Source organism: Aplidium turbinatum, chromosome 1, assembly GCF_918807975.1.
Source record: "Aplidium turbinatum chromosome 1, kaAplTurb1.1, whole genome shotgun sequence".
In the NCBI taxonomy this organism is placed as follows: domain Eukaryota; kingdom Metazoa; phylum Chordata; class Ascidiacea; order Aplousobranchia; family Polyclinidae; genus Aplidium; species Aplidium turbinatum.
Window position 1 is genome coordinate 27,506,599 of NC_137472.1, and position 24,280 is coordinate 27,530,878.

General features: G+C 37.1%; 1 protein-coding gene across 1 annotated transcript; it reads right to left on the bottom strand.

Annotated features, from left to right (window-relative positions):
- Nucleotides 1–617: 617 nt before the first annotated feature.
- Nucleotides 618–22,655, bottom strand: LOC145768537 (beta-1,3-N-acetylglucosaminyltransferase lunatic fringe-like). The gene is made up of 8 exons (XM_082580050.1): nt 22,646–22,655; nt 22,215–22,263; nt 20,332–20,374; nt 17,934–17,993; nt 17,407–17,516; nt 11,646–11,763; nt 1,981–2,149; nt 618–763 (listed from the first exon to the last, which is right to left on the bottom strand). Coding segments are annotated over exons 4-8 (543 nt in total). The 5' UTR covers nt 17,936–17,993; nt 20,332–20,374; nt 22,215–22,263; nt 22,646–22,655; the 3' UTR covers nt 618–619.
- Between the last annotated feature and the right edge of the window lie 1,625 nt (nt 22,656–24,280).

Genomic DNA, 24,280 nt, shown 5'->3' on the forward strand with positions numbered 1-24,280 from the left:
TTTACGTCATCTCAAGGTTGGGAACCTGTACTTTAGAGTTAGACGAATAAGTCTGATTAACGTAGCCTATTTTTGTCAAAAAATTTTCAGATTAAGCTACGAAAAACTGACAGCTGGTATTTTCAACGGCTCTCAAGATTTGACATCTTCAGAAAAATTCAATGTTTATCAACTCAATGAAAACTGAAGAAGGAACTGCATGAGTAGCGTTTGTTGAAATTGGCAGCAACTTCTTTTCTATTTGTTGACCAGTGTGTAGACTGTAGAGTGTATAAAAATGTTTTTACCTGAAAAGATATCAAGTTGATCGTTTAAAGTTTAATTGTTTTGAAATTGTTGAAAAGCGGGCAAGACCCAAGGCTCACGAATTTTGTCTAGAAATTGTCTGCAAGATAAGCTTACATAAAATGGATGGTTGCACCATTACTGTCAATGTAGCCAATTTTACTGGAGCAGAAATGCTTTTGAGCTGTTTTGATTCTTACCAGATACAAAAATTAGCAACTTGTGATCATAGTGTTTATTGTTTCATAGCATTTTTTGACACAATGCTAGCATGCTAGCTGCACAAACAGCTACGGCAAAGAAATAAAACCGAATAGTAGTTACAGCGAATGCATTATTCGGGACAGATTTCATCGTCTGGATGAAGGATGCAGTGAAGAGAAAGGAATCGTGTGGGATCTTGTTTGATGTTAAAAGCTGGTTTGTTGTATGTGAATGGAAGAAAACGTTTAAAGCTTCTGTTGTAGCTGAAAGCAACCTGAAACATAAAACAAGTTAGCTATAGACAAAACAATGTCAAAATATAACAGTATTTTTTGTATCAAATCACAATATAGGCTACAGCTAAAAACGTGACTACAGTCTACGCAGAAAACGAATGTCCATCATCATGAGGTAGACGAAATGCGTCTGTGCAAACTATTTTCATGCGAGACAGATTTATAATAATTAGAAGTCACACAAGTTTCAAACCGTTGAGCTATTGCAACGTGAAATTCAACTGGAGTCTAGTGTAGGCTACACACATACTAAACCGCCATCGAAACATGCAAGTTAAGCTGTACATAGATTAAGATCCACACCGTATCACGACTTGCAGGGCGTTTTTCCACAGTTTTGTGTTCAGTTGTCAGAAATAACACAAGCATTTTCACTGAAAAGATTTTTTAGTTTGGGTAATTGAATTTTCTGTAATTCACTATTTTAGAGACTGGTTGGCTCTTTAGCAAAAGTCGGGGTTACTTTGAAGAGTGTTCTAAGTTCAAAGTTTCGACATGGTTTCAACAGTGTTCAAAGTATCCCCGACTAAATTTGTAGGCTACCTAACTTCCCCACAGTAGTATTATCATGAGACATGCTTTAATCAGCAAAATACCGTTTAACTTTTACAAAACTTGCAAAATTGTTACTTTGTTTCAAGTGTTGATAGTTTCAGTTCCGTTTACCAATATTTTCAACCAAATTCAGCGTAGGCTACTTGTGTTTTTAACTAAACTGGTTTCATAGCCTTACCAGACATCTTTCCAATTTGTGACAATGCCAAGAAACTTACAAAAAAAAGTTAGGTTCCCGTACCGTGTTTCACAGAGTCTGTGAAGAGTTAGTTGATGTACAAAAGGAGCAAGATGTTGGTAACTTCAATGAACAAGGCTTTAGTAACAGGCAACAAAGCAATAGACCACTGAAATTCGACAGATGGCCAGCAGGCCAATGTAAAGGAGAGAGCTCTGGTTGACCAATTGGCTATTGTTAAATATGAAGAGAAAAATTTACTGATAAAATCTTCTCTCTAGACAATATTCATTTTTTAAACATTTTTTTTGTGTGGCTCAGTAACAAACGTGTGAAGAAAGGTGACAGGAAATTGTTAATAAGTCAGTGGGCGTCTTATATCATTTAAAGCAGTGGAAGCACCACAGCAGTAATAAATTTTACCAAAAGAGGGTATAATTACACAATCGGTCAACTTTATACCTGAGTCTTAAAATCAACGAATTTCATCATTTTTCCCATTTCTTCATATTGTCCATGAAACAACATTGTCTCTGATGCCGGCACTCTCAAAATGAGGTGAACCACAGCTCCAAGAGCCAGATCATCATTCAATTCAAGAAACTTACAAGTTTTCACAAAATTTAAACCTCTGCAATTAAAAAACAAGCATTTTTTGACAAATGTTGAAATGTTACAACGGTGCCACATGAATTCGATAGTTAGCACTTACGCAATCACTGGTCTATTGGAACAGGTTTGGTTACCACATTAATCACTATCAAGTTAATTCACATGAACACATTATGACTTGGACACCTGTTGATTAAGTTTTACAAAACAATTTTGAGCACAAAGTAATTTCAGTATTTTGAACAGTCTTACTACTGATCAATTCGCATCAGCGAGCTTAACCCTTTGAAGGTTGGGGGGGGGGGGTGGGAAACTGTCAATTCAACTTTTTTGTATCAACAGTTGTATCTCTAAAACCACTGAGGCTGCGACTACGAGATTTCTTGACTTTTCCTCAATTTATTCACCTCTATTGAGCTGAAATTTTGAGCGAATAAAGGTTATAAATTGAGAGATATAAGGCATTTCTCAGCACATCCTCTGAAATATTTCATATTCTATTGTTCAAAATTTTCCTTCCAGCTGGATGAAAGTAATTAATTTGGCCCGTGTCTCGTTGATCCTAACTGTTTCACAGCATGAAGGGAATTGGCTGTATGTAAAATTATGTAAAATTTTTTTAATCACAACATTGCAATGCATGTTCTTCATTACTCTACCAAAAAATAATGTGTAAACTCACGCTACAATTGCAGTCATAAGTCACCTCAACATTTCAACGTATATGAGCAGCTCTAAAATTTACATAGTTTTAATTTTCGGATATGCTCAGCGTGAATAATTTTACAAAGTGAATCCCAAATTTTGAAACCGTGCCTTAAAAAATAACAGAGATATCACTCCTAAAGCATAAGAAGAATCGACAGCCCCCCCCCCCCCAAACTGAGCAAGACTCCAGGAGCCCAACCTTTTAAGGGTTAACAGTGTGAAGTCATATTCTATTACCGAAATCTTATTGCTTGTAAACTCTTCTATGAATCACCTAATTGCATAATTTATGTTGAAAGTTGAATGTTTAATGTTTCTTTCAAAGGACAATACTTTGAGGATCTTCATAATCTTATGTTCAATTACAAAAATACTAATCCATTGTTTGCAAAGTTTATAGAATCGAGGCAATTGAGCAACATATCGCTTTTCAATAGAGAAACCCAAAAGATATTTAGCTGAGAATACCAGCAGCGTTCCCACAAATTGAAAAATATTTAAAAACTTTCCAGTGAAATTTTGTGTTCAAAATATTTAAGTCGAAATATATAAAATTGAAAAATTTATTTTCTGCTCATAATTTTTGCTTATTTCGATTCAAATTCTTTTAAAACTTTTTTGTAAGTAGCCTGTTGTCACAGAATTATTACATCATAAAATGGTAGGCCTTTGCAACAATTGTTATCGCTTACTACATTGTTTTTGCAACAATTATCCTGGAAGTTTCCCCGTGTACGTTGGTATTGGCTTGCTGAGCCTGTAAGTGCTTGGTATGCGACATCTCCCATGCCTGTGCAATACTATAAGTTTGTTTTGTTTTTTCTTTAAACGTACTTGATTATTTCTCTTATACGAGCAAAACTTGCTCCTCCGAAAACGTTTAAAGTTGTCGTTAGTTGTTTCATTTTTAGATTGGTCTAATTCACAATAATTCATCAGACCTCTGATGATTCAAAAACTTAAACTATAGATGGTATAAATGATAAATTATTGTCAGGATCGTAGGTGCTCTTTGGTTTGGAGTACCTTACATTATCAAGCACCAGACATTCAAATAACATGATGCTGACTGCATTGTGTATGATTAGAGACTAAGCAAACCTAATTCTAAGGAACTTTTATATTAATAATAATCGTGTTTTTATTTGCACCCATTGCGATAACATACAGTACACTGCGATCACAGATGCGGTACAACAGACGACAGGAAGCAGCGAAGTGACATCTAGTCTTCGAGTCAGTTAAGTTAGTCAGTTAGCTTTTATCACTGCACATTTTCTTAGAGAACAGTTACATGATGTCATATGGTATGAAAACTATGAAATTGCAAACTTAAACAAAAGCGCCTTTTCTGGTTACCTCGCTCTTTGTTTTGCTTGCAATGCAGTTTCATTTCGATTGCTGTGCTAAGTTTTTTTTGTGATATTGAAGAGAGGCGATAACCAATCAAGTTGCATCATTCTTGATAAATAATAGTAAAACAGATGAAAAACATTAAAACGCACTTATTTCATTTAAACCGTAAAATATAACTAAGTTACAATAAACTCTTATGCATTTGTTTGTGTTTAGGTGGTTTTGTCAGAGACTTAATTCCTCGTGATTAACTCATTTCTGGATTTCTCAGTTTTGTTAGAATTAGATAATGGAAGCCTTTGCTGCATCATGTCTGTTGCATCTTATCTGTGATAGCAGTGTACTTTATGATGTCGCAATGGGCGCAAAACATAACATGGTTATTTATTGTTGCTAATTTCGTCACAAATTTATTTTTTCATGAATTTGTTGATCAGATTTCCTCAAATAAGAATATTTCAGCACAAGTGGACTCGCAGCTCTCCTCGTATTCGATCACCACTGACCTTTAGATAAATTTACTCGATCAATACCTAGGCTATGATAACCGCACAACGATAGCGTTTAATATGTTATTGAACGTTCAACAAGTTACGCCAACTTCTTATAGAATCTATGAATCAGCATGTTACATTGGTACAGAAGGATTTATAAACCAAATAGCCTACAAGCCGTCGCCGCAAAGACACGAAACAAAAAAATCTTTTTGAAAAATGCAGTATCAGCAAAAAAACTTACAATCCCAAAAAAGAGGATGTTTGAGCATTTTAAGTGTCCTCGGATGACCATTCAGTTTTGTTGAAAAAAGAGGTCAAATCTTCTTGAGAGGAATTGCGGTAGCCCTATATTAGCGATTGTATGCACGTAAGTTATCTCCCGATTAAGTACGCAACTTGATCCTGAGTAGTTTGTGCGAACTTATGTGGTAGGTGCGTACTTAGCAGTTATGCAGCCACCTAGTGAAGGTATGCGTGCAGCCATGCACCCTACATGCATGGCCAACGCGTGTGTGAATGTGTGTACCCAATACACAAATGTTGCATTTATTACGTCATTGACGATGCGTTGCCCATGTTTATTCATTCGTAAAAAGTTTTCTGTTGTGTGGTTTAGTATGCCATTCTTTTCTGCTAGTGTACACTGTACAGTACAGCACAAGTAATTTGTTGGGTACAATTTTCTCGTTTGCATGATGTCAGGTAAAGGTAAGCGTTTAAGTAAATCCCAAAGATTGGAAGTCATCGCCAAGTTGTGTGTGCCGTCCGCTCTCAGTAAAAGAAGTCTCGCAAGAGAGTATGGCGTGAGTGAAGCTGCTATCCGAAAGATTTTGAAAAACCGGGAAGTTATTCGAAAGCGTTCTGCTTTGATGTCTGAGGAGACAAAGACAAAAAAGTTTCGAGTATCCGTTGGTCGGTTTTCTGAGCTGGAAGATATTCTATATCTTTGGATTGATAGCATGCGCCTTGCAAGTCTTCCCGTTCCCCCCTCACTGGTCATTGCAAAAGCAAAACAAATCGCTCAACAATTATCGATATCAGAAGATGATTTTAAAGCGTCGTGGCAGTGGCTTAGCCGATTCAGAGCACGTCGAGGATAGCAGAAAGTTCTTCTTCATGGTGAAGGAGCTGAAGTGGACAAGGAAGACCCAAAGCTTTTGGCTGCATTGAATGATTTACATGCTATAATGGCACGGTATGATCCTGAAAATGTGTATAACATGGATGAAACAGGGTTGTTTTTCGTCTGCTACCTAGATATACCTTGCTTATGTCATTCGAAGATCTCAGCAGCATCCGAGGGAAGAAGAAAGCTAAAGACCGTGTGTCTCTGGTTGTTTGTGCAAATGCCACAGGAACACACAAAGTTTCATGCACATTGATTGGGAAACCTAAATCTCCGGCCTGTATAAAGAATCGGGGATGGCCTGTCAAATATCTTAGTCAGCGTAAAGCATGGATGGACGTTGACACATGTTGGAAATGGTTCAACGAAGTGTTTTATCCTGAAGTAAAAAAGAGAACAGGACGCCCGGTTCTCTTATTGATGGATAACGCTTCGAGCCATTTTCCAGCCTTTGAACGAAATAACGTCAAAGTGGAATTCTTCCCACCCAACTGCACTAGTTGGAAACAGCCATGTGACATGGGAATCATCGCGGCACTGAAGAAGAGGTACAAATATTTATATCTCAGGGAGATTCTGGACTTCTACGAGCTTGAAGGCCCACAAAAAAGAGCAAGCTAAGATTACCCAGAGGGGCAGCAGGTGTTTCTTATGGGAGCCCTGCTCATTTGCTGGATGCTGCTCACTATGTGAAGCAAGCATGGGATTTAATATCGGATGCGTCGGTAAAAAACTCGTTTAACAAGGCTCAACTACTAACTCCGTTGGATAGTAGCGTTGATGAGGAAGCTAACTTCATGTCTAACATGTCTGAAAATTTGCGCTGTTTAAAGTCTATGGATATTTCGATTGACAAAGACGAGCTAGAAGGATTTATGCATGTTGATGACGAGAATAATGAAGAATATTCACAGGCGATTTTGGGTGACGTGAATGAGGTGTTGGAAACGATGCAGACTGAAAATTATGACACTGACGATGAGGCTGGCCTAAGCAACGATTGTGCACCTTTCGAAAACAGCATCGTTTCTCATGGCTTTGAACAATTTTACAACAAAGTGCTTGAAGTTGAGGATCAGTTGCTGTGTCCTGTCTTACAAGATCAAGCAGGAGGTGCTTACGATAATCTCAAAAGCCCTTTTGAATGCTTTCAGCGAAAACTGGGACAGGTGACGTTGGAAGTCAAGCAAAAAAGAATGCAATATATGCATCAGATGACTTTGCACGACATGTTTAAGCAGTGAACTATTCTTAAGTTGACGTTTAACTTTTCCTGACATCCAGTCAGGGGCGGCGCCAGCCAAAAATGAGTGGGGTGGACAAAAATATTTCGAGGTAATATACTACCGTAAGGTATGGTCACTAATATTACCGATTGCGATGTGATTCACTGCAGCTCGGTTGTGAAATTTATTGAAAAATAAACAAAAGAAATTGCAAGGGGGCAAAAGCTGGTTTTTCATTGAGAGCACTCTGAATTATGAACAATAGAATAGATAAAATGGAAATGGTCCGCTTTTATAAAGTACGAAGGTATCAAAAATTACCAAAATCTTGGTGACATATCAAAATTCAGTTTTCGCTGGTTATAACCCATGTTTAAGGCGTTTTATGGGGCCAAACGCTCCCATACATTTCCTCTGCGGTCCATAGAATTGCCGACTACAATCTTGATGTTAGCAAGCATGTCGTTATTTCATGTCATGGAGCTGCTGCAATGATAGGCGGCCTCATAAAAATTTATTGGGTGGCCCCTTCAACAGACTTTTAGGAAGCCTCGCTATTACTACCCAATTATAGCCATAGGTTAAGAATCACTGCATTAGAGTTTTATTTTGCGCTTGCAGGTCAGTTTAAAAGCTTTCACCAATTTTTGAAGATCAGTGCTATCGGCAATGTCTCGCTCACTGCTGATCTGCACCAGATGTTCAAGTCTTTGTGATGACATGGCAGCTCGCAGATAATTGTTTATTATCTTAACTTTGCTGTGAATACGTTCACAAGATGCCACAGTCACGGGCAAAGTAGCAATAATCAGAAACAAATCGCTGTACAAATGATTAAGATCGCTTTGTTCAAACAATTTCAAAAGTGAAGGCAAACACAACCACGGGTAGAGCTCGCCCGATATCCCTTTTTCAGGCCGATACCGATATTTATGAAAGTTTTAGGCCGATACCGATATATATACCAACTACGCAAATTTTGTTACCAACAAAGTTATTAAGCAACAAACCAGTCCAAGAAAGTTTATGCATTGGTTGCTGTAATGGAAAAAATCATTCACTAATCACAAAAAAACACCAAACAAAAAAGAAACAACCAAATGCAATACTGTTTTGAGTTCAATTCAATAATCAAAGTTCAACAGTTTCAAATTGTAGTTTAAAAAACATAGTTTCTTTGCATTCATGCCAAGAAGAGAACATCTTTTATCATCGCAAATTAGTCCAACACGACACGAGTTTCTGCTAGGATTCGCACAAAGGCCGGTGTCACCGCCACTAGCTCGACAAACAGAAGCACAACCAGGCAGCACCAATTAAATAGGCAGCTAGAAGAGCGCCCTTCCACGTGCACAAAACAAGACATTCAAAACTTTTTTAAAACACCATTTAAATTAGGCTAACATGTGCAAAGTTTAAATTTCTTCGACGATTAAAATAAAACTTTCCAGCTTCGCTTTCATGACTTTTAAAATGTTAAATGCATTTATACGCTATTCCGATATTATAATGCTTTACAGTTTCCTGTCATTAGTTTGTTCTACTGTATTAAATTTCAGGTGGGGAGGTTGGCCTACCCATAAATTGAAACTCGAGCAAAAGAATGCTGCTACATAAACTGTAACATTACTGTAGCCTATAACTGGGATAACTCAATGCCATAGCGATCAGAAAGCGATAAACTTGCCAAGCGTGCCAAAACATCGGCAAATAAAACAAAATGCAGCATCTTTCGAAGTCGAGTACTCCACCCAAACTCTGAATACGGCACCATTTCTTTTGAAATCGGTAATTATTTTTGCACTGCTCCGACTGCGGAAAAACTATCAGTGGCTGAATCGGGCCAGATTTAACAACAAATTCGCGATTATCGCTGTGTATCACTTCAGACGCCGGATCCCTTTCAGACATTTCGATAAATAGAGACAGCAATATTCCAATTACCTCTTCGAGCCAAATAAAATTGACCTTCACTTAAACTTAACTCATGAATGATTACTGATTTAAGATTTTGACTTCTGAGGGTGGCCATCGACTCTTTCCATTAATTCTTTATATTTTGATTGTTACGTCACAAGTACGGAACAAAAAAAAACGTGGCGAACTAGCAAACACCACAAAAGCTTGTGTCTCAGCTGTGACGTGACAAAAGCCATCACCTCAAAATGGTAAAATTAAACTACAATCATCAATCAATACAACAGAGCGATAACAATGAAGATTCTTCATTTCTTCGTATAAGTCAGAGGTGACGAACCTGCGGCCCGCGGGCCGCATGCGGCCCGTCAAAGAATTTTGTGCGGCCCGCAAAACAATTTGACAATCGCTCATGCATTAAAGACAAAAGAGCTCATCCAAGCCTTAGGCAACTTCAACCTACCATTAAATAGGCTGTGTGGTGTTGCTACTGATGGTGCACCAGCTATGGTTGGTATCATTGTTGAAGAAGGAAATAGATGCAAAAGGAATTCGACATAATGGGTTGGTATTTTGTCATTGCATTATTCACCAGCAAAGCCTTTGCGCAAAATCTGTGAAGTTTGATCATGTGATATCGGTAGTTACAGACTGCATTAACTCTATGAAAAGAGAGATCTAAACATCCGCATATTCAAGCAAGTTCTCAAAGACTTTGATGCTGACTACGATGATCTCTTTTATTTCTATGCTGTTCGTTGGACAAGTTGTGAGAATATGCTTGGGCGCTTTTATTCTCTTCTGCCAGAAATTATTGAGTTTATGAATTTGAAGAAGTGTTCTCTGACTGAGCTGGAAGATAAAAATTGGTTGTGCGATTTAGGATTTATGGTAGATGTCACTAAGTATTTAAACGACTTAAATGTACAACTTCAAGGGCCAGATCAACTGTTGCACTCGATGTTTTCCAAGGTCAAATCTTTCATGTCAATGCTGAGCCTTTGGGGAAATCAGTTGAAAGATAACAATTGCGCGCATTTTCCCACACTGAAAAAACACAATCCAACTTTATGTACTTAATACGCTTTTGGAATGTTCAAGTCTTTTGGAAACTTTTAATGTCAGATTTCAGGATATCAAAAGCAAAGAACTGGAGCTTGATGTCTTTTCTATCCCCTTCAATGTTGCACCTGCTTTTGCACCCTATGAGCTCCAACTTGAACTCATAAAACTACAGAGTGATGACACGCTAAAAGCGATGTATGTGAACAAGCTGTTGCTTGAATTGTATCGTGTATGTTTATCAAAGGAAGAGTTTCCAAACTTGAGAGCTCGCGCTCTCAAATGATCACCTGTTTTCGGCAGCACGTACCTATGCGAACAGTTCTTTTCTAAAATGCACTTTACAAAAAGTCGTTACAGGTCGAGGCTGACAGATGAAAATCTTAGTATGCAGTTGAGAGTTGCCACATCGTCTGTTCGACCTAATATTGAACGCTTAGTCAAGCAAAAAACTTTCCAAAAATCCCACTAAGCAAAATAATTCAATGCTTCAATGTCATTTTTTAATATTTTATGCTTCAATCCTGCATTAGATAGCTTCAGCTGTATGATTCTCATGGGCTTTTGTTGGTTGTTTGAAAAAGAAATTTCATTAACTGGTTTGTTGTTTCGGAGCATAATGGTCAAAACATTTAGTCAACTTGAGCAAAAAGGATAGAGCCAAAAAAAGAAGAAATCATACTCATATGAAAGCAAACGCTTCGAAAATTAAACTGTCTTCATTATCAGTGCAAGTACTGTTGCTCTATCCTTTTTGCTCAAGTTGATTTGTTTTTATTTTTACTGTTGTATGTTTCGATTCTGCTTAAGATAATTTCAACTGTGTGGGTTTTATTACTTTCATCTGCCGTTTGTTACTTTTCATAAATAATATCTTGAGTCGCTTCTAAAAGATTTCATAGTAGGTTACGATTAAAAAGTTGTGTGGCCCGATAACTCATGTGTAATTGACAAAGTGGCCCGCGACCGCAAAAAAGTTCGTCACCCCTGGTATAAGTCAATGCTGCAAAAGTAATAGTAATTCATAGGCTACGTAAGAAGTTGAAATTAATTTGTGACGCTGTCACTAGGCCCCCCTAACCCCCCGCATACACTCCCCCAAGTTTTCTCATCGGATCTCGACGAATTACAAAATTTACTCTAAATAAGAGTGGGGTGGACATGTCCACCCCAGTCCACCCCTTGGCGCCGCTACTGCATCCAGTTAATGTGCTTGCTGTTTAAAATGAATAAATTATTGAAAAAGTTGAACCCAGAATTTGTGAAGAATTTTTGCGTACTTGTCTGGGATGCGAACTTAAACGGGAGATGACTGCTCATGTCTCACTGCCAACACTCATGTTCGCTGCGTAAACGACTTGATAAAAGTCCAGACGGACATTATTGCATCATAAATCAGACAACTTTAATGAAACTGACAACATAAAAGAAACCTGCTTCGTGTTTTGTATGCCTTGTTTATTATTTGGCCAAACACTTATTACATCAGTACGCAATTTGCAGTTTATCACTGCACAAGTTTGGTTTCACTGCGCCTTAAAATTAGGAATGATTGGCAAAGCTATGGCAAAGATTTGTTTAAGTGGACAATAGCCTTTTACTGTAGTTCGTTAATTTACTTACCTGGTCCAGGGCGCCATAAGGATCGCAAGTGGTCTGGATATACAGTAAGAACAACCATAAACGTAATGAATAAATCCACGATTTTCTTTAGCTTTGTGTGACAAAAATGATGATCGACCTGCGAGTTGAAAATACACTCGTTATGGATTTCAATTGTTTGATAAATATTTAGTTCATGGCATAGTCGTTTTCACTTTTGAACTATTTAAAAACATTTGTGGTTGAGCAACATACAATTTGGCATAATAGCTATAAAGGAGTAATTTGGCAAAGAAACGTTATCAGAACATGTAATGAGAATGTGTGTTTGTAGGCCTACTGTGCCCATCTCAGATATGCGTTGCTTTCAGCGCTTTAGAGAACGGACAGTTTAGGCGCAGCCGTGTAAAGGTGTATCCGAATATGTTACTATCTTTACCATTTCTTTGTTGAGTACCAACCAGACCAAAGGTTCACTACAACTTTTAAAATCATACGACAGATTATTATTGAACCAATGACCACCCATAGAGGGAATGCCCTAACCACCAAGCTGCCGGGGCGGCAATGAAACAGATTATTTGTTATTTATCTTTTTTAAACAGTGCATTAAGCTTATTTTAGTCCGTAAAAGGATAATTTCTGTAATTTTCTAGTGTAACTTAAGTCAACTATTGTGATGCATTTTTAGTTGAGCTTTCTCTTTGAGACAACTGCAAAACATTTTACTCATAATATTCCAATTGAGTTGGCTCAATTTCTCTTTAATTTTTCCAGTAAATGTTTCCTGTTCCGAAGTGCCACAAGATCGAATGATTGATTACGTAATAATCTTGTGATAGCCTACTCAAACCAAAGTCACCAGTCACCAAAGAAACGAACCAGTTTTATTCTGTTGTGCTCCAAAGAAAGTTAAGATAAAGCCATCACCTTCACAGTAGTTTCAGCATGTTCAAAAGTTAATCTCAATTTGAAAACAGCAATAATAATTGGAGAAATTCAATTTCTGTCAAACGATAGTCTAAAACAGAGGTTCTTAACCGGGGGTAAATTTACCCCCTGGGGGTAAATTTCACCTACCGAGGGGGTAAATTTACTGAATCATAAATTAAAGCAAACTTCATTTTTTCAGTTATTAAAAAACTGTAGTGTTACACTCGATTTTGATTCAAGTTTATGCTCAATGCAAGTCTTCGTCTTTTTCTTTTATCTCCACGCAAGTAGACTACCAGTTTCATTTCAGCAGCGTAAGCCTATGTGTGCTACATTTTTGGAAAAATAGATACTGGAAAAAATGGGTAATTTCTTTCAACAAAATAATATATCCTGGAATCATATGGGTTCACTTTGCGCGGACGGTGCCCCTTCTATGCTCGGTGCAAAGTCTGGCTACAACTCTGGTGAAAAAGCGCGCACCGAATATCATTTCTACTCACTGTGCCCTTCATCGACATGCACTGGCAAGTAAAACCCTTCTAGAATATTTGAAAACAGTATTGAAGCACGTGGTTGAATGTGTGAATTTTATCAGGGCACGTGCTCTTAATCATCGTCTTTTCAAAGTGGTTTGTGATCAGATGGGATCAGAATACTCTGCTCTCCTTTCTCACACCAAAGTTCAGTGGCTCTCTATAAGGGGTATTGTTTTGTCTCGAGTTTTCGAACTAGGCTACATGGTGAAATCGAGATTTTTCTTCGAGAACGCAAATCCCCGTTGAGTAAGCACTTTGGCGACAACAAATTTATTGGTGCATTGGTTTACTTGACAGACATTTTTTCAAGTTTGAACCAGCTCAATATTATGCAAATGCAAGGAAAAAGTGTTACCATTAGATGTAGCCTACATGATAAAATTCAGGGCTTTCAGACAAAATTAGATCTGTGGAGTAGAAGAGTTCAAAAAGGAATTTACGCAAATTTTCCAACATTTGATGATTGGAAAGTCAGTAGAAGTCGCAACGAGATTTCTGACCTCGAAGTCGAAATATGCCAGCTCCTTGCCGCCTTAAAAAAGAACTTTGACGGTTACTTCGAAGGTGAAAGTTTTAACAGCACTGCTCTTTGGATAACTCATCCCTTCGAAGCCAAGTTAGAAAGTATTGCTGACGATGATCTTTGCAAAGATGAATTGATTGATCTTCAATGTTCAACAACGCTTTGTTCCAAACTCTAATTGTGCAATGGTGACTTTTCCAAGTTTTGGTGTGAATTAGTCGAAGAGTTTCCTACGCTGACTAAGCGTGCATTTGAAGTTATTATCACTTTTCCAACTACTTATCTGTGTGAAGCAGGGTTTTCTTCATTGTTGACTATTAAAACAAAACATCGATCTCGCTTAGTTCCCAAAGACGACATGCGAGTAGCTCTTTCAACGACTGTTCCAAGAATCTCCAAAATTGTTCGTGGAAAGCAAGCACAAAAGTCATTTGAGTACCGGTAGACATTATTTTTCACAGGACCCCGTCAAGAACAATCGTGTCTTCGGCAAATAAACAGCTTGTTTTTGATATTTGCAAAGGTAAATCCAGATAAAAAAGGATGTTTTGCATTTCTTCGCATGGCTGACTGGACACGATGACACAAGGGGCCACCAAAACGGTAGGGGTAAATTTTACTTTTTTCATTCGGCAAGGGGTAAACGAGACAAAAAAGGTTAAGAACCACTGGTCTAAAAGTTTAGTACTTAAAAATTACTACCATTATTTTAATACTTACTTAGAAAATGTGGTTCCCCTGGCCACTTCCATGGAACAAGATTTTTATGATAAGTTGCGTTTTGATGAAGCGCCCACAGCTTTAGATTTTCGCTTACTCCCTATAAAACTTACTCATACGTCATTAAATCATGATAGCATGTTGAGCAACATGAATAAAAAAAAATCGGCACAGCCTGGTAATGGGATGAGATGGAATGGAAGGCAGATTTTGGAGATAGAAAATGTCAAGGATGAAAGATTTTGATGATGAGACAGAAGACAGTCGTTCATCAATCATCATTCCATCCCAATTACATCATGAACTTTCCAACACCGTATTAAGATATACAAAATTTATGAAATCAGTAGCATAAATTTTTCGTTTCATGTGCGCGTTTCCTAGATTGAAATAATTTAATTTTCGGTTTGTATTGAACTAACGCGACTAAGTTAGTCAATTAAGTTTACTTCGTCAGTGTATAGCTTCACATGCAGCATCATACTGGATATTGTATACAAAAATAGAATATCAAAGACATAACTTTTATCCTCCACCTGCAGTTATATAGTTAGCCTATACAGTTGTATACTTCATCAAACAGTTATACAGAAAACATGCAGTTATCAAATCTAAGCTGTTGACCCACAAATTTAAAAGTTCAGCGATGGAAGAAATAGAAAGCTTTCCGAGCTATATCTCAAAACGCACATTGAGCAGAAATGACCTCTGAAACAGAACACACACAAGCAGCTGCTCCCACACGTTGCCAAACCACAAAAAACTTGTTGACGGTAGGCTACACCTGGAGCCACCAAACAAACCAAGAAGTTATCTATCTAATTAAGAGATACTACATATGTTTCACATGAATTGGCTGAACACTGAAAACAACCAATCTAAAGCATTCCACCTCGCTGCGCTCCCTACTCAACAAGAGTTGAAGTTGCATAGAAACAATACCAGTCTCACGACCACAGATATCGGTTTTATAGTTCTAATTTCTAACACCAGACTCTACGTAGCCTAATCCTTAGAAACATACTGCTGTTAAATTTAGCTTATAGTTTGTGGGCTTACTTGTGGCATATAGCCAACAATGCAGAAATCAAAAAAATTGCAATTTCAAAAATTGAAAGATGGAAGACATGTTTGAGATGCAATGGAAAATGGAATGAAAGATTTATATGATAAAAAGGAAATGAAATAAATAAAAATCTCAGGATAAAAGATGGAAAAAAACATCTTCCATTCCATCCCATACCCAGGATTCTGCAAAACTTGATTCACACCAGAAAACTAACACCAGGATAATTAAAATCAAAAGTTTGATCAGTGAGTCCGATTTCAAAAGGTCTTGAAAGAATATGAATCAATACTATAGGCTAACATTAGATAACGTCTATATGAGCAATGTTACATTTTAAGAGAGGTTGCGATAGAAAGGAGGACAACGCACCCTTGAAGTGAGAAGGGTCTTTTTTAAAACTTCTATCTTGACAAAAATTTTAAGTAGTTCTGCAGATTTTGAATCGCTAAAATTGACTATTTCACATTTCTGACTGTGACTGATTTGTGCCGCCACACTTTGAGCCACAAGTGATGAGTTGAATCATGTTTGTTAAATATTTGCTTTAGTGATTACATAGCATAGGCCTAAACAAATAGCATAGGCCAGGGCTCCCCAAACTTTTTTGCTTGCGACCCCTTTTAATCTCTTAAAAGTTTTCTCGACCCTTCACGGTTAAAAATGATGAACAGTGGGAAATATACAAGTTACTCAAAGCCAACTACTGGAAGCATAACCGAAGTGCAAACATGTAGGCTGTTGGAAACCCATTTATTTGGGTCGTGGGTGAGAATGGAGAATGCTTTTTACTATAAGGCGGTCATAGATCTGCAATTTCTTTCTGAGATTTAAAAGAGAGATGCTCGGTACTTTGTCTTTGCATTGCAAGTAGGTTTTGGGTCCAAAAGAAAATACTTTTTAAACTCTTTCGCCAGTTTTGATAAGTGTCGATAACCAGAGGCTTAATATTAACAATAACGTTTGATTTCACACGATTTTTAGCCAAAAACTCTTCAGCAAATGAGAACATCATTTTCAAATAATTCATTTTCAATTGCTCAGTTGGTTAGCGCGTGACTTCGTAAATGAAAAGGCTTCAAGATTAAGCGGCGCTGGTTCGATTCTGGAGGTGTGCGCTTGAGGAACGCATTCTAAGGACGCTCTCCATTCAGCGGCATCTAATGGATGAAATAATTCCCCGTCAACAAGACTCAACAATCGGAAACTTCACTCTGTCAATCTCGGTAACCGGCCCTGCGTCAAAAACCTCTACAAGTATTCGAAACTACCAGAAATAACCAATAAAGGCTTTGTCAGTCCGAGGATAAAGATTCAAAACCAACCAATCAATCTGTGATTTCTAGATGTTTAACTTTTTGATGAACGCTGCGATTTTTGATTTCAATGTAAAACATCAGTGTTTTTTCCTTGGAAGGACAAATTATGTTCGTTCAGTTTTTCAAGCAAACCTTACTAATAGAGTCTCCTTCAACCCAGCAGTTGTGAACTCAGCACATTGCACTTGAGCAAGTGACAACTGAGCAAGCAACATTTCAGCAAGTACCGGTTGCTGAAATTGGTAAATGACAAACCTATAAGCAAGTAAAAACTTGCCATGCTAATACTTGGCAAGTAGCAAATCAGCAAATTCAGTTTAGCAAGCGATGACCAAGCAAGTCCGATATGCAAGATGAAAATTTCATTGTCTGACTTAGACAATGGACAGTAGCTGAAACGTACTTGCTGAGTTTAAATTCCGATTTCATCTCACTAAATAAATTTGCAAAATAAGATACTGCATGCGCGACTCATGAATAACTTTTACAGCGTCTTACACAAAAGTGACTGTGTTAATATGCAGTATTTTGTGTAAAATTTGTATTGCCTACTCTCTGAGACCCGGCAAGTTTGTTACGCGACCCCCAGCTTGGGAAGTCCTGGTATAGGCTATACTTTGCACATCCTTCAGCGCATTTCACTTGGAATTTGTTAATGCAAAACCACATACTTCTTTCTCACTTTTATCTTGTCGACCAAGGTAGATTAAATCATTCGAATTGTAATTGTTCAGTAACTTCAACAAATGTTTTGTGTTCACATAAATGTCGTCATCAAAGTTGCACCACCACCTGAAAGTATACAAGATTTATTTTCTACAATTCTCTAACTTTTAAGCGCAATTCATTGATACGAAGTGTTTTAGGCAAGATTAACTTTTGTAAGTATTTCAAAACCTTTCTTTAAATTTTAACCTTTTAACTCGCATCTCCCATACAGTATGTCGATGGTTTAGCTTTCGCAGTTGCCCTCGGAAACGATTTGGTGAAAATCTGCTGTGTACATTAGCATTATCGATATTCTTCATTGTATTTATACAGTAGATTTCGGTTAATATATATTTTTTTCTCTTTCGCAAAACGTTTGAACAAGTGAAGTCAAACTTGAATGATTGGTTTTCGGCTGAGTGTCCTTAAACATAAGCATGTAGGCCAACCTCAGGCTAAACAAAAGCAACAAATAACAAAATTTAATTCTAGGCTACTCACATTTTGTGGCTTTGAAGAAAATAATCGAAACTTGTTCCGCTTTTGCAACAAAGATCGTCTCTGCAATTGAATAAAACGATTAAGTTTTACTGTTCATTAGGTTAAGTGTTAGGAATGTAGGGGAAGGCGGGGAAAAACGGACAAGCCAACTTCAATTCAAAGTGCCCTTTTTGAGCAAACAATTTAGACATTATTATGGACCTATTCCGTTTTTGAATTAACATGTCACGTAACTGCCAAGACAGTGCTGGGCGCGATAACTCATTTTTCAGTTAAGCGATAACGATAATTGATAAACGAAAAATGCCTAAAGCGATAACGATAAACAATAAATCAAAAAAAAGTTAAGCGATAACGATAAACGATAAAATTATCTCCGATAATGTCCGATAACGATTTTTTTTTTATTGGCGCTGCCCCATCCCATGCAGCACGAACTGTTTTCATCAACATGACGAAAAATCGAACATAATATACTGTAAAGAAACAAAAAATGTTGTAAGTTATGCATGGAATAGAATCGCAACAGCGGCAGTGGGTATTGAATCTTCAACCTCTTGATCCAGAATCAAACCACTGAGGTAACCGCCGTGCTTATAATTATACCTTCAGATACCAGTTGAATGCTTTTATCAATTGAGTTACACTGCCGCTTACGTGCAGTAGGCAAAATAATTAAACCAAATGAAAATACCATAAAAAATTCCAAACTTTGTATTTTGCTTTCTGCTTAAAGAGCTGTTTACGGCAAAGTCCGCAATAATTGAAAAAATTCCAAAAAACGCAAAATGCTTGAAAATTTATCAGTAATCTTAAGCGTTATTGATAGTAAAAATGTGTATTACTGTGAAATCCATCAAGCTTGTCACATTAGTCGTGTTTGTTTAAAAACAATAACATAATTATAGTAATTTACTGATAATTTCAGATAATTTTTTTTGTTTTCTTTGTGAACACTATCATTAAAGCAATGGCAGAATGCTGAGTTGTTGAGATAAGAATTACAATATAGGCACTGTATTAGTGGGAATAAAAATATTTGATTGAGGTAGGCTATGTCGCATAGGTAAATGAGAAAGGTTATAGGCCTACTGTATTTAGATTGAATCTGTATTCAATTTTAGTTTCATTAACTAGGTGGCTAGTAAAAATATTACTTTTCATGGTCTTTCCACTTGTGTGTTGATCCGAAATAAAATTTATCGGCGATTAATTATCGGCGATAATCAAATATCGCCTTTGGCGATAACGATAAACGATAACTGAAAAAATAATTGAGCGATAACGATAAGCGATAAAAATTTACCGCCGGTAAATTATCGCAGATAATGCCCATCACTGTGCCAAGAGTATGAAACTTAAAGTGTTTTTCTTTTTTTGTTTATTTCCAAAAAATGATTTTTCTTGTGGGTGTCCGTTTTGCCCCGGGCATGGAGCAACATGAACATAGTAAGACCACTGCCTCGTATTTCATTTTGTTAATTTGTTCTCAAGGCCAATTAAATTTTTGTGAACTTGTTGGCTGTTTTGTTTCTCCAAAACAACTTAGCTATCCGTTTGAAAACAATTTTTACGCCAAAAACTATTGCTTCTTTTAGCCTGTGTCACAAGTGATATCGATAGGCTATGTCTATTTTGCTCTAAACAAGCTAGCCTACCTAAGAAAGTCTATAATTATAAGCAAAACTGAAATATATAGAAAGCTCATTTATTGGAGGATAATGATCCATTGCCCACCAATGCTCAAAACTACAAGAGAAGCAAAAATTTTCAAAAACACCTAAATATCATCTCATTTTAGAAGACAAGCTTTTAGAAAAAGTAGCCTATTGAGAACGCTAGTTTGACCTCTTGGCCGCCAAGTGTGGCACGAAAGTTTCAATTTTTTGTTTGGAATATTTATTCAAACAGTTTTAGAAGATAGAGAAAAAAGTGTTATTTTTATTTGTAGTTTTTTCAAAATACAAATGTATGTTTTGCCCGCCTCCCCTACAGTACCTTGCTGAGCCAAGAAAGCAAGTAAGTCACTTTACTATGCAACGAATTGCGGCTTGTTCTGATTCCACAAGCAGGCTGCTAGAGTAGTAATACTAAAATAACCTAACTAAGAACTATAGCAATCATAAGTAAAAGAATATGTGCGCCACATTATTAGCCTATCTACTGCATATTTTCACAACAATTTTTTGTGTCAAATCTTAACTTAGCTTATCATCCAATCTGAATCATGAAATAAAAGTCTAAAACGATAAAAATGAAGCCTGCTTGTTACTACAAATAAAAACTAATTTTTATACTAATAGTCAGTGGCTTACGCAAGGAAAGGGGTTTAAACACTTTCAAACCTTCCTGGCTCATACTTTGCATCATGCTGCATTGAACTTAGCCTTCTTCTTACCTTGAATGCGATTTTCCGCAGTCAGCCACAATCAAGTTTATATCTGTTAAAGAAACAACTCTCACAACATGTTTTTAGCCCATTTCACAGTAGTAGCCAGTAGCGTTGATAGGGAAGGTCCAAGGGGTACTTTTGAAACCGGGCCCGAGAAAAGGCACCAAACCTTTTCAAGGGGCCCGGAATCATGAAGAACTACAGGGAATTCTTTGGATGCAGTGCAGTTTGGTTATAAATGTCTTGATTTGGAGCCCAAGGATCTCATTGGTACCGTGCACAAAATATCCTCTCAACGGTCCTGCGTAGTAGTCTCTACTGCTGCATGCCATTAATCTCTTTACATCAACACTTTTAATTGGTATATATGCAAACGCAATCAAGAATAAAGAATTTAACATCACAAGTTCAATAGTAGGCTAACACTAATATCGGTACAGTTTTTATTGCGTATCAAATACCTAACTGCAACAGTTTCTTGTTATGTGGAAGTTGAAACATTGCAACTCTTTAGCTTAGAAAACAATCTCATAAATAAGTACCGTAGCCTAATTGCTCTATCATCAGTATACGTACGCAGCATCGTGATGCTTGTTGATGAGAATCTCAAACGTATCGTGCTTAGCAAGGTGATCAATGATCATGCTATCGTACTCGGAACTTTGCTTAAGTCCCTGATCGTAACTTACAGTACATAATTATATCTTAAGTCTACAAGTAGTAAAAATAAATAACTGACAAGTGAGTTGATAGGGATGCTGCATAAAGGTGGTCTTCATTTCTTTTAGTTTTAATCTGACTCTGCAAGGTTGTTGTTTTTTGATGAAAAACTAACAACTGTTGAATTTTTTTGGAATAGAAGTGACTCTAATGAGTTAAAATTTCTTTGAAGACAAGAATGTACAGCAACACTGTAACTATATTGACCAGTGATGTTTAAAATGGGTAATATCTCCCCCTTGGGGACGATAGCGCAATCTCGAAACGTTAAGAGTGATCAAAACTTGTTTTGTTTATGAAATAAAATATGAAATATTTCTAAGCTAATTTCAAAAACAGTTAGGTCATGTACTATTTTCACACATACAGTTACACACTGGAAACCTAGTGTTACAAGCCGCAGAAGAAATAACTGAAACAGTTTTGCAACAGAATGCTTCGTCAGTTTTGTGTGTTGTGCAATGTGCATATAAATAAGCTCAGCGATTGATTTAGGAACTGAGCTCTGATGTGTTAAACGACTTGTTGAAATTTTTTCCGTATCTCACTCTTCACTGCAAATAGATAAACCCACACCTTGAGTAATAACGTATCACTACTGTTGGGATATGTGGAATTTATGCTTGTTATGCAGTCTCAAGTAGAAATGCTTTTTGCTATCATTCCTGTTGATACTCGAGAAACAACTGTTTTCAATGCAGTGGAGAGATTTTAAGAAGAAAAGGAGATACAAATGCAAAGTATACTGTATTGCAATGTGCAACAAACGTTGATGTAAGACAGTACAGTACATTTGTTTAGAACTTTGCGTCTTTTTGCATTGCTATGGGGGGAATGATAATGTATAGGCTATAAATTTCTGTAAGGAGGGCATCAGTAGGGTACATGAAGTTTGAGAACCACTGCAACCGGCTATGCAATCAATGCGTGTGCAGTGGCTTGGTTTTGTTGTAGTTTTACTGCCGAATTGTTAGTGTTGGTGGAAAAGCACTGACCATTAAATTTTAATACAATAAATTAATGTTGAGCTGGCTCAATCGATTTGAACTTTTTGAGCATATTTACAAAACTTAAAAGTTTTGTAAAACTTTGTTGCTGCCTAGACTCCCCAACAAAAACGCAACCAAAATGTGACGTTACCATATACAATATGTTGAAGATGCCCTTACCAGGATTATTGCTGAGCGTTCTATCAGCTATATCCGTGACTACGTTAATCTGAAAATGACAAGGTAGCTATATTGTTGCTGATAACATCCTAGAAGAACAATTAAGCTAAAATATGCCCTTTACTCTTAAAACCATTAACAATACGTTCTCACAATGGCTACAAGAAGTTGTGGATTAACCAGTGAAGGAACAAGTCAAAGCTCAGCCACTCCTCTAGATTGAACAGTGCGTTAAATTATATTTGAAAACCAGAAACACCCCCAGTGGCTGAAAAAGTATTGCATTTTACTAAACTTTATAAGCGAATCAATTTAAGCCACTATTTTCCACTAGCACACAACTGAGTGTAGGCCACTGCAGTACATTAATTTGGTTCGATTAAGTTTATAAACAAAACAAGCAGATGTTATACATGTAAATTATACCTCACCTCAACTTCGGAAGTTCTAAACCAGGTTTTTGCTAAAACACCAACGCGACTTTTGTGAAAAGATGATGTTGTTCTCAAAGTAATATAAACATCGTCCCAAATGGTTTTGCTGCCATTATCCCTTTTCAAATTTTCAAAGGTGGCATTTATTCTCGAAATCTTATTTTTCACTCGGCGTCTGATACCTTTAGAGCACAAAGTTGACTATAGTTAAATGCGACTTATAAAAACATTTTATACCACACAAAAACCTTGCGACAAAAACATAAGCAGGTTTGTAGTATAGACTATCGACTGATACAAAGCTTTGAGAAATTTGTATGAACACAGTGTCAAAGCATTTATTAAACTTTGTATTGGTTGATTGATTGTGACTTGTGAGAACCTTTAGAAAGCTTCTGTGAAATCTTTGCAGCTTCGCATACTTGCAGAGGCTTTGAACCATAGACACAAGCCCTGTCATCGAGTTTGACAGAGTGAAGTTTCCCCTTATCTGAGTTATAGTTACGTTAGCTCAGTGGTTAAGTGCCCCACTGAAGATCACGCGACGCTGATTCGGCTCTCGGGGTGTGAGTTTGAGCAACGCACTTTAGCACTACTCTCCATTCAGCGGCATCTAGTTGATGGAATAATGTCCGGGCAGCAACCTTTCAGCAATATGAATCTTCACTCTGTCAATCTTATTTTAGTTCAATGAGACCTTTTAATGTCAAATTGAACAACTTTGATCAAAGCTTGATGATGAGGTGGTAAAAGGCACCTTCTTTGGAGTGTGGCTTGGAGGACCAAAGCACAGATTACATCATCCATACAAACAACTAATCTCAAATTAGGGAATTGTTGTTTGCGAGGCTTGCAGATCAAAGCCACATAATGCAGTAGAATTTGCCTATAGTGACTTTGGCTATAGTGACACTTCGCCTATAGTGACACCTGTTGTAAAGTCCCGTTTGCATACGCAACAGTTGAGTAGAATTCGGCTATAGTGACACTTCGGTTATGGTGACACTTTTTCCGCGGTCTCTTCAGGTGTCACTATAGGCAAATTCTACTGTACTTGATATCTTCTCTGACATTAAATTAAGACAAAGATCACTGTCTCAAGGGTGGCATACGTAGAACGTTTTCAAATCTTGGCTAAGCAAAAAAGGTTTTAATCTTAAAGAAAAATGTCAATATACCACGCATTGGCATTTTATCACCTCTTTTCTTACGACAAAACGGTCAAAGTAAGCCTACAGTAACTTATTGGCATTAAAGTAAATTTGCAAAACTTCGAGCTTTTAACTCTGATTGTTTCTTCTTCTGCTAAATAAATATACTCTGTTTCTTCCAGAAAAATGTTGTTGCCATATCAGCATTGAGGCAACTCTCCTTCTCAACATTAAAAGTCAGAACCTTTCTTGCTACGGATAAGAATGTAATACGTTCTTGGTGCTCACTGATCTAATAATTTTTGCTTGAACGGCTGAACGAAGTTGTTCAGCCTTTTCCCGAAGTCATTTGAGACTTTCAACGTTGTCAGTGTAGCAATACAGTTCCAAAACACTTAGTAAATATAAGGTAGCCTGAATATAACCTACAGTACACTTTTCGTAGAAAAATCTTTGCTAAATAGAAAAAGTTTGGGAAACT

Bases quoted from the DNA above. Each gene is read 5' to 3' on its own strand.
- LOC145768537 (XM_082580050.1), bottom strand. The intron at 2,150-11,645 runs GTAAGTAAATTA...TTTTAATTGCAG, and splicing joins CTTATGGCGCCCTGGACCAG to AGGTTTAAATTTTGTGAAAA. The intron at 764-1,980 runs GTATAAAGTTGA...TTTATGTTTCAG, and splicing joins TCGTTGATTTTAAGACTCAG to GTTGCTTTCAGCTACAACAG.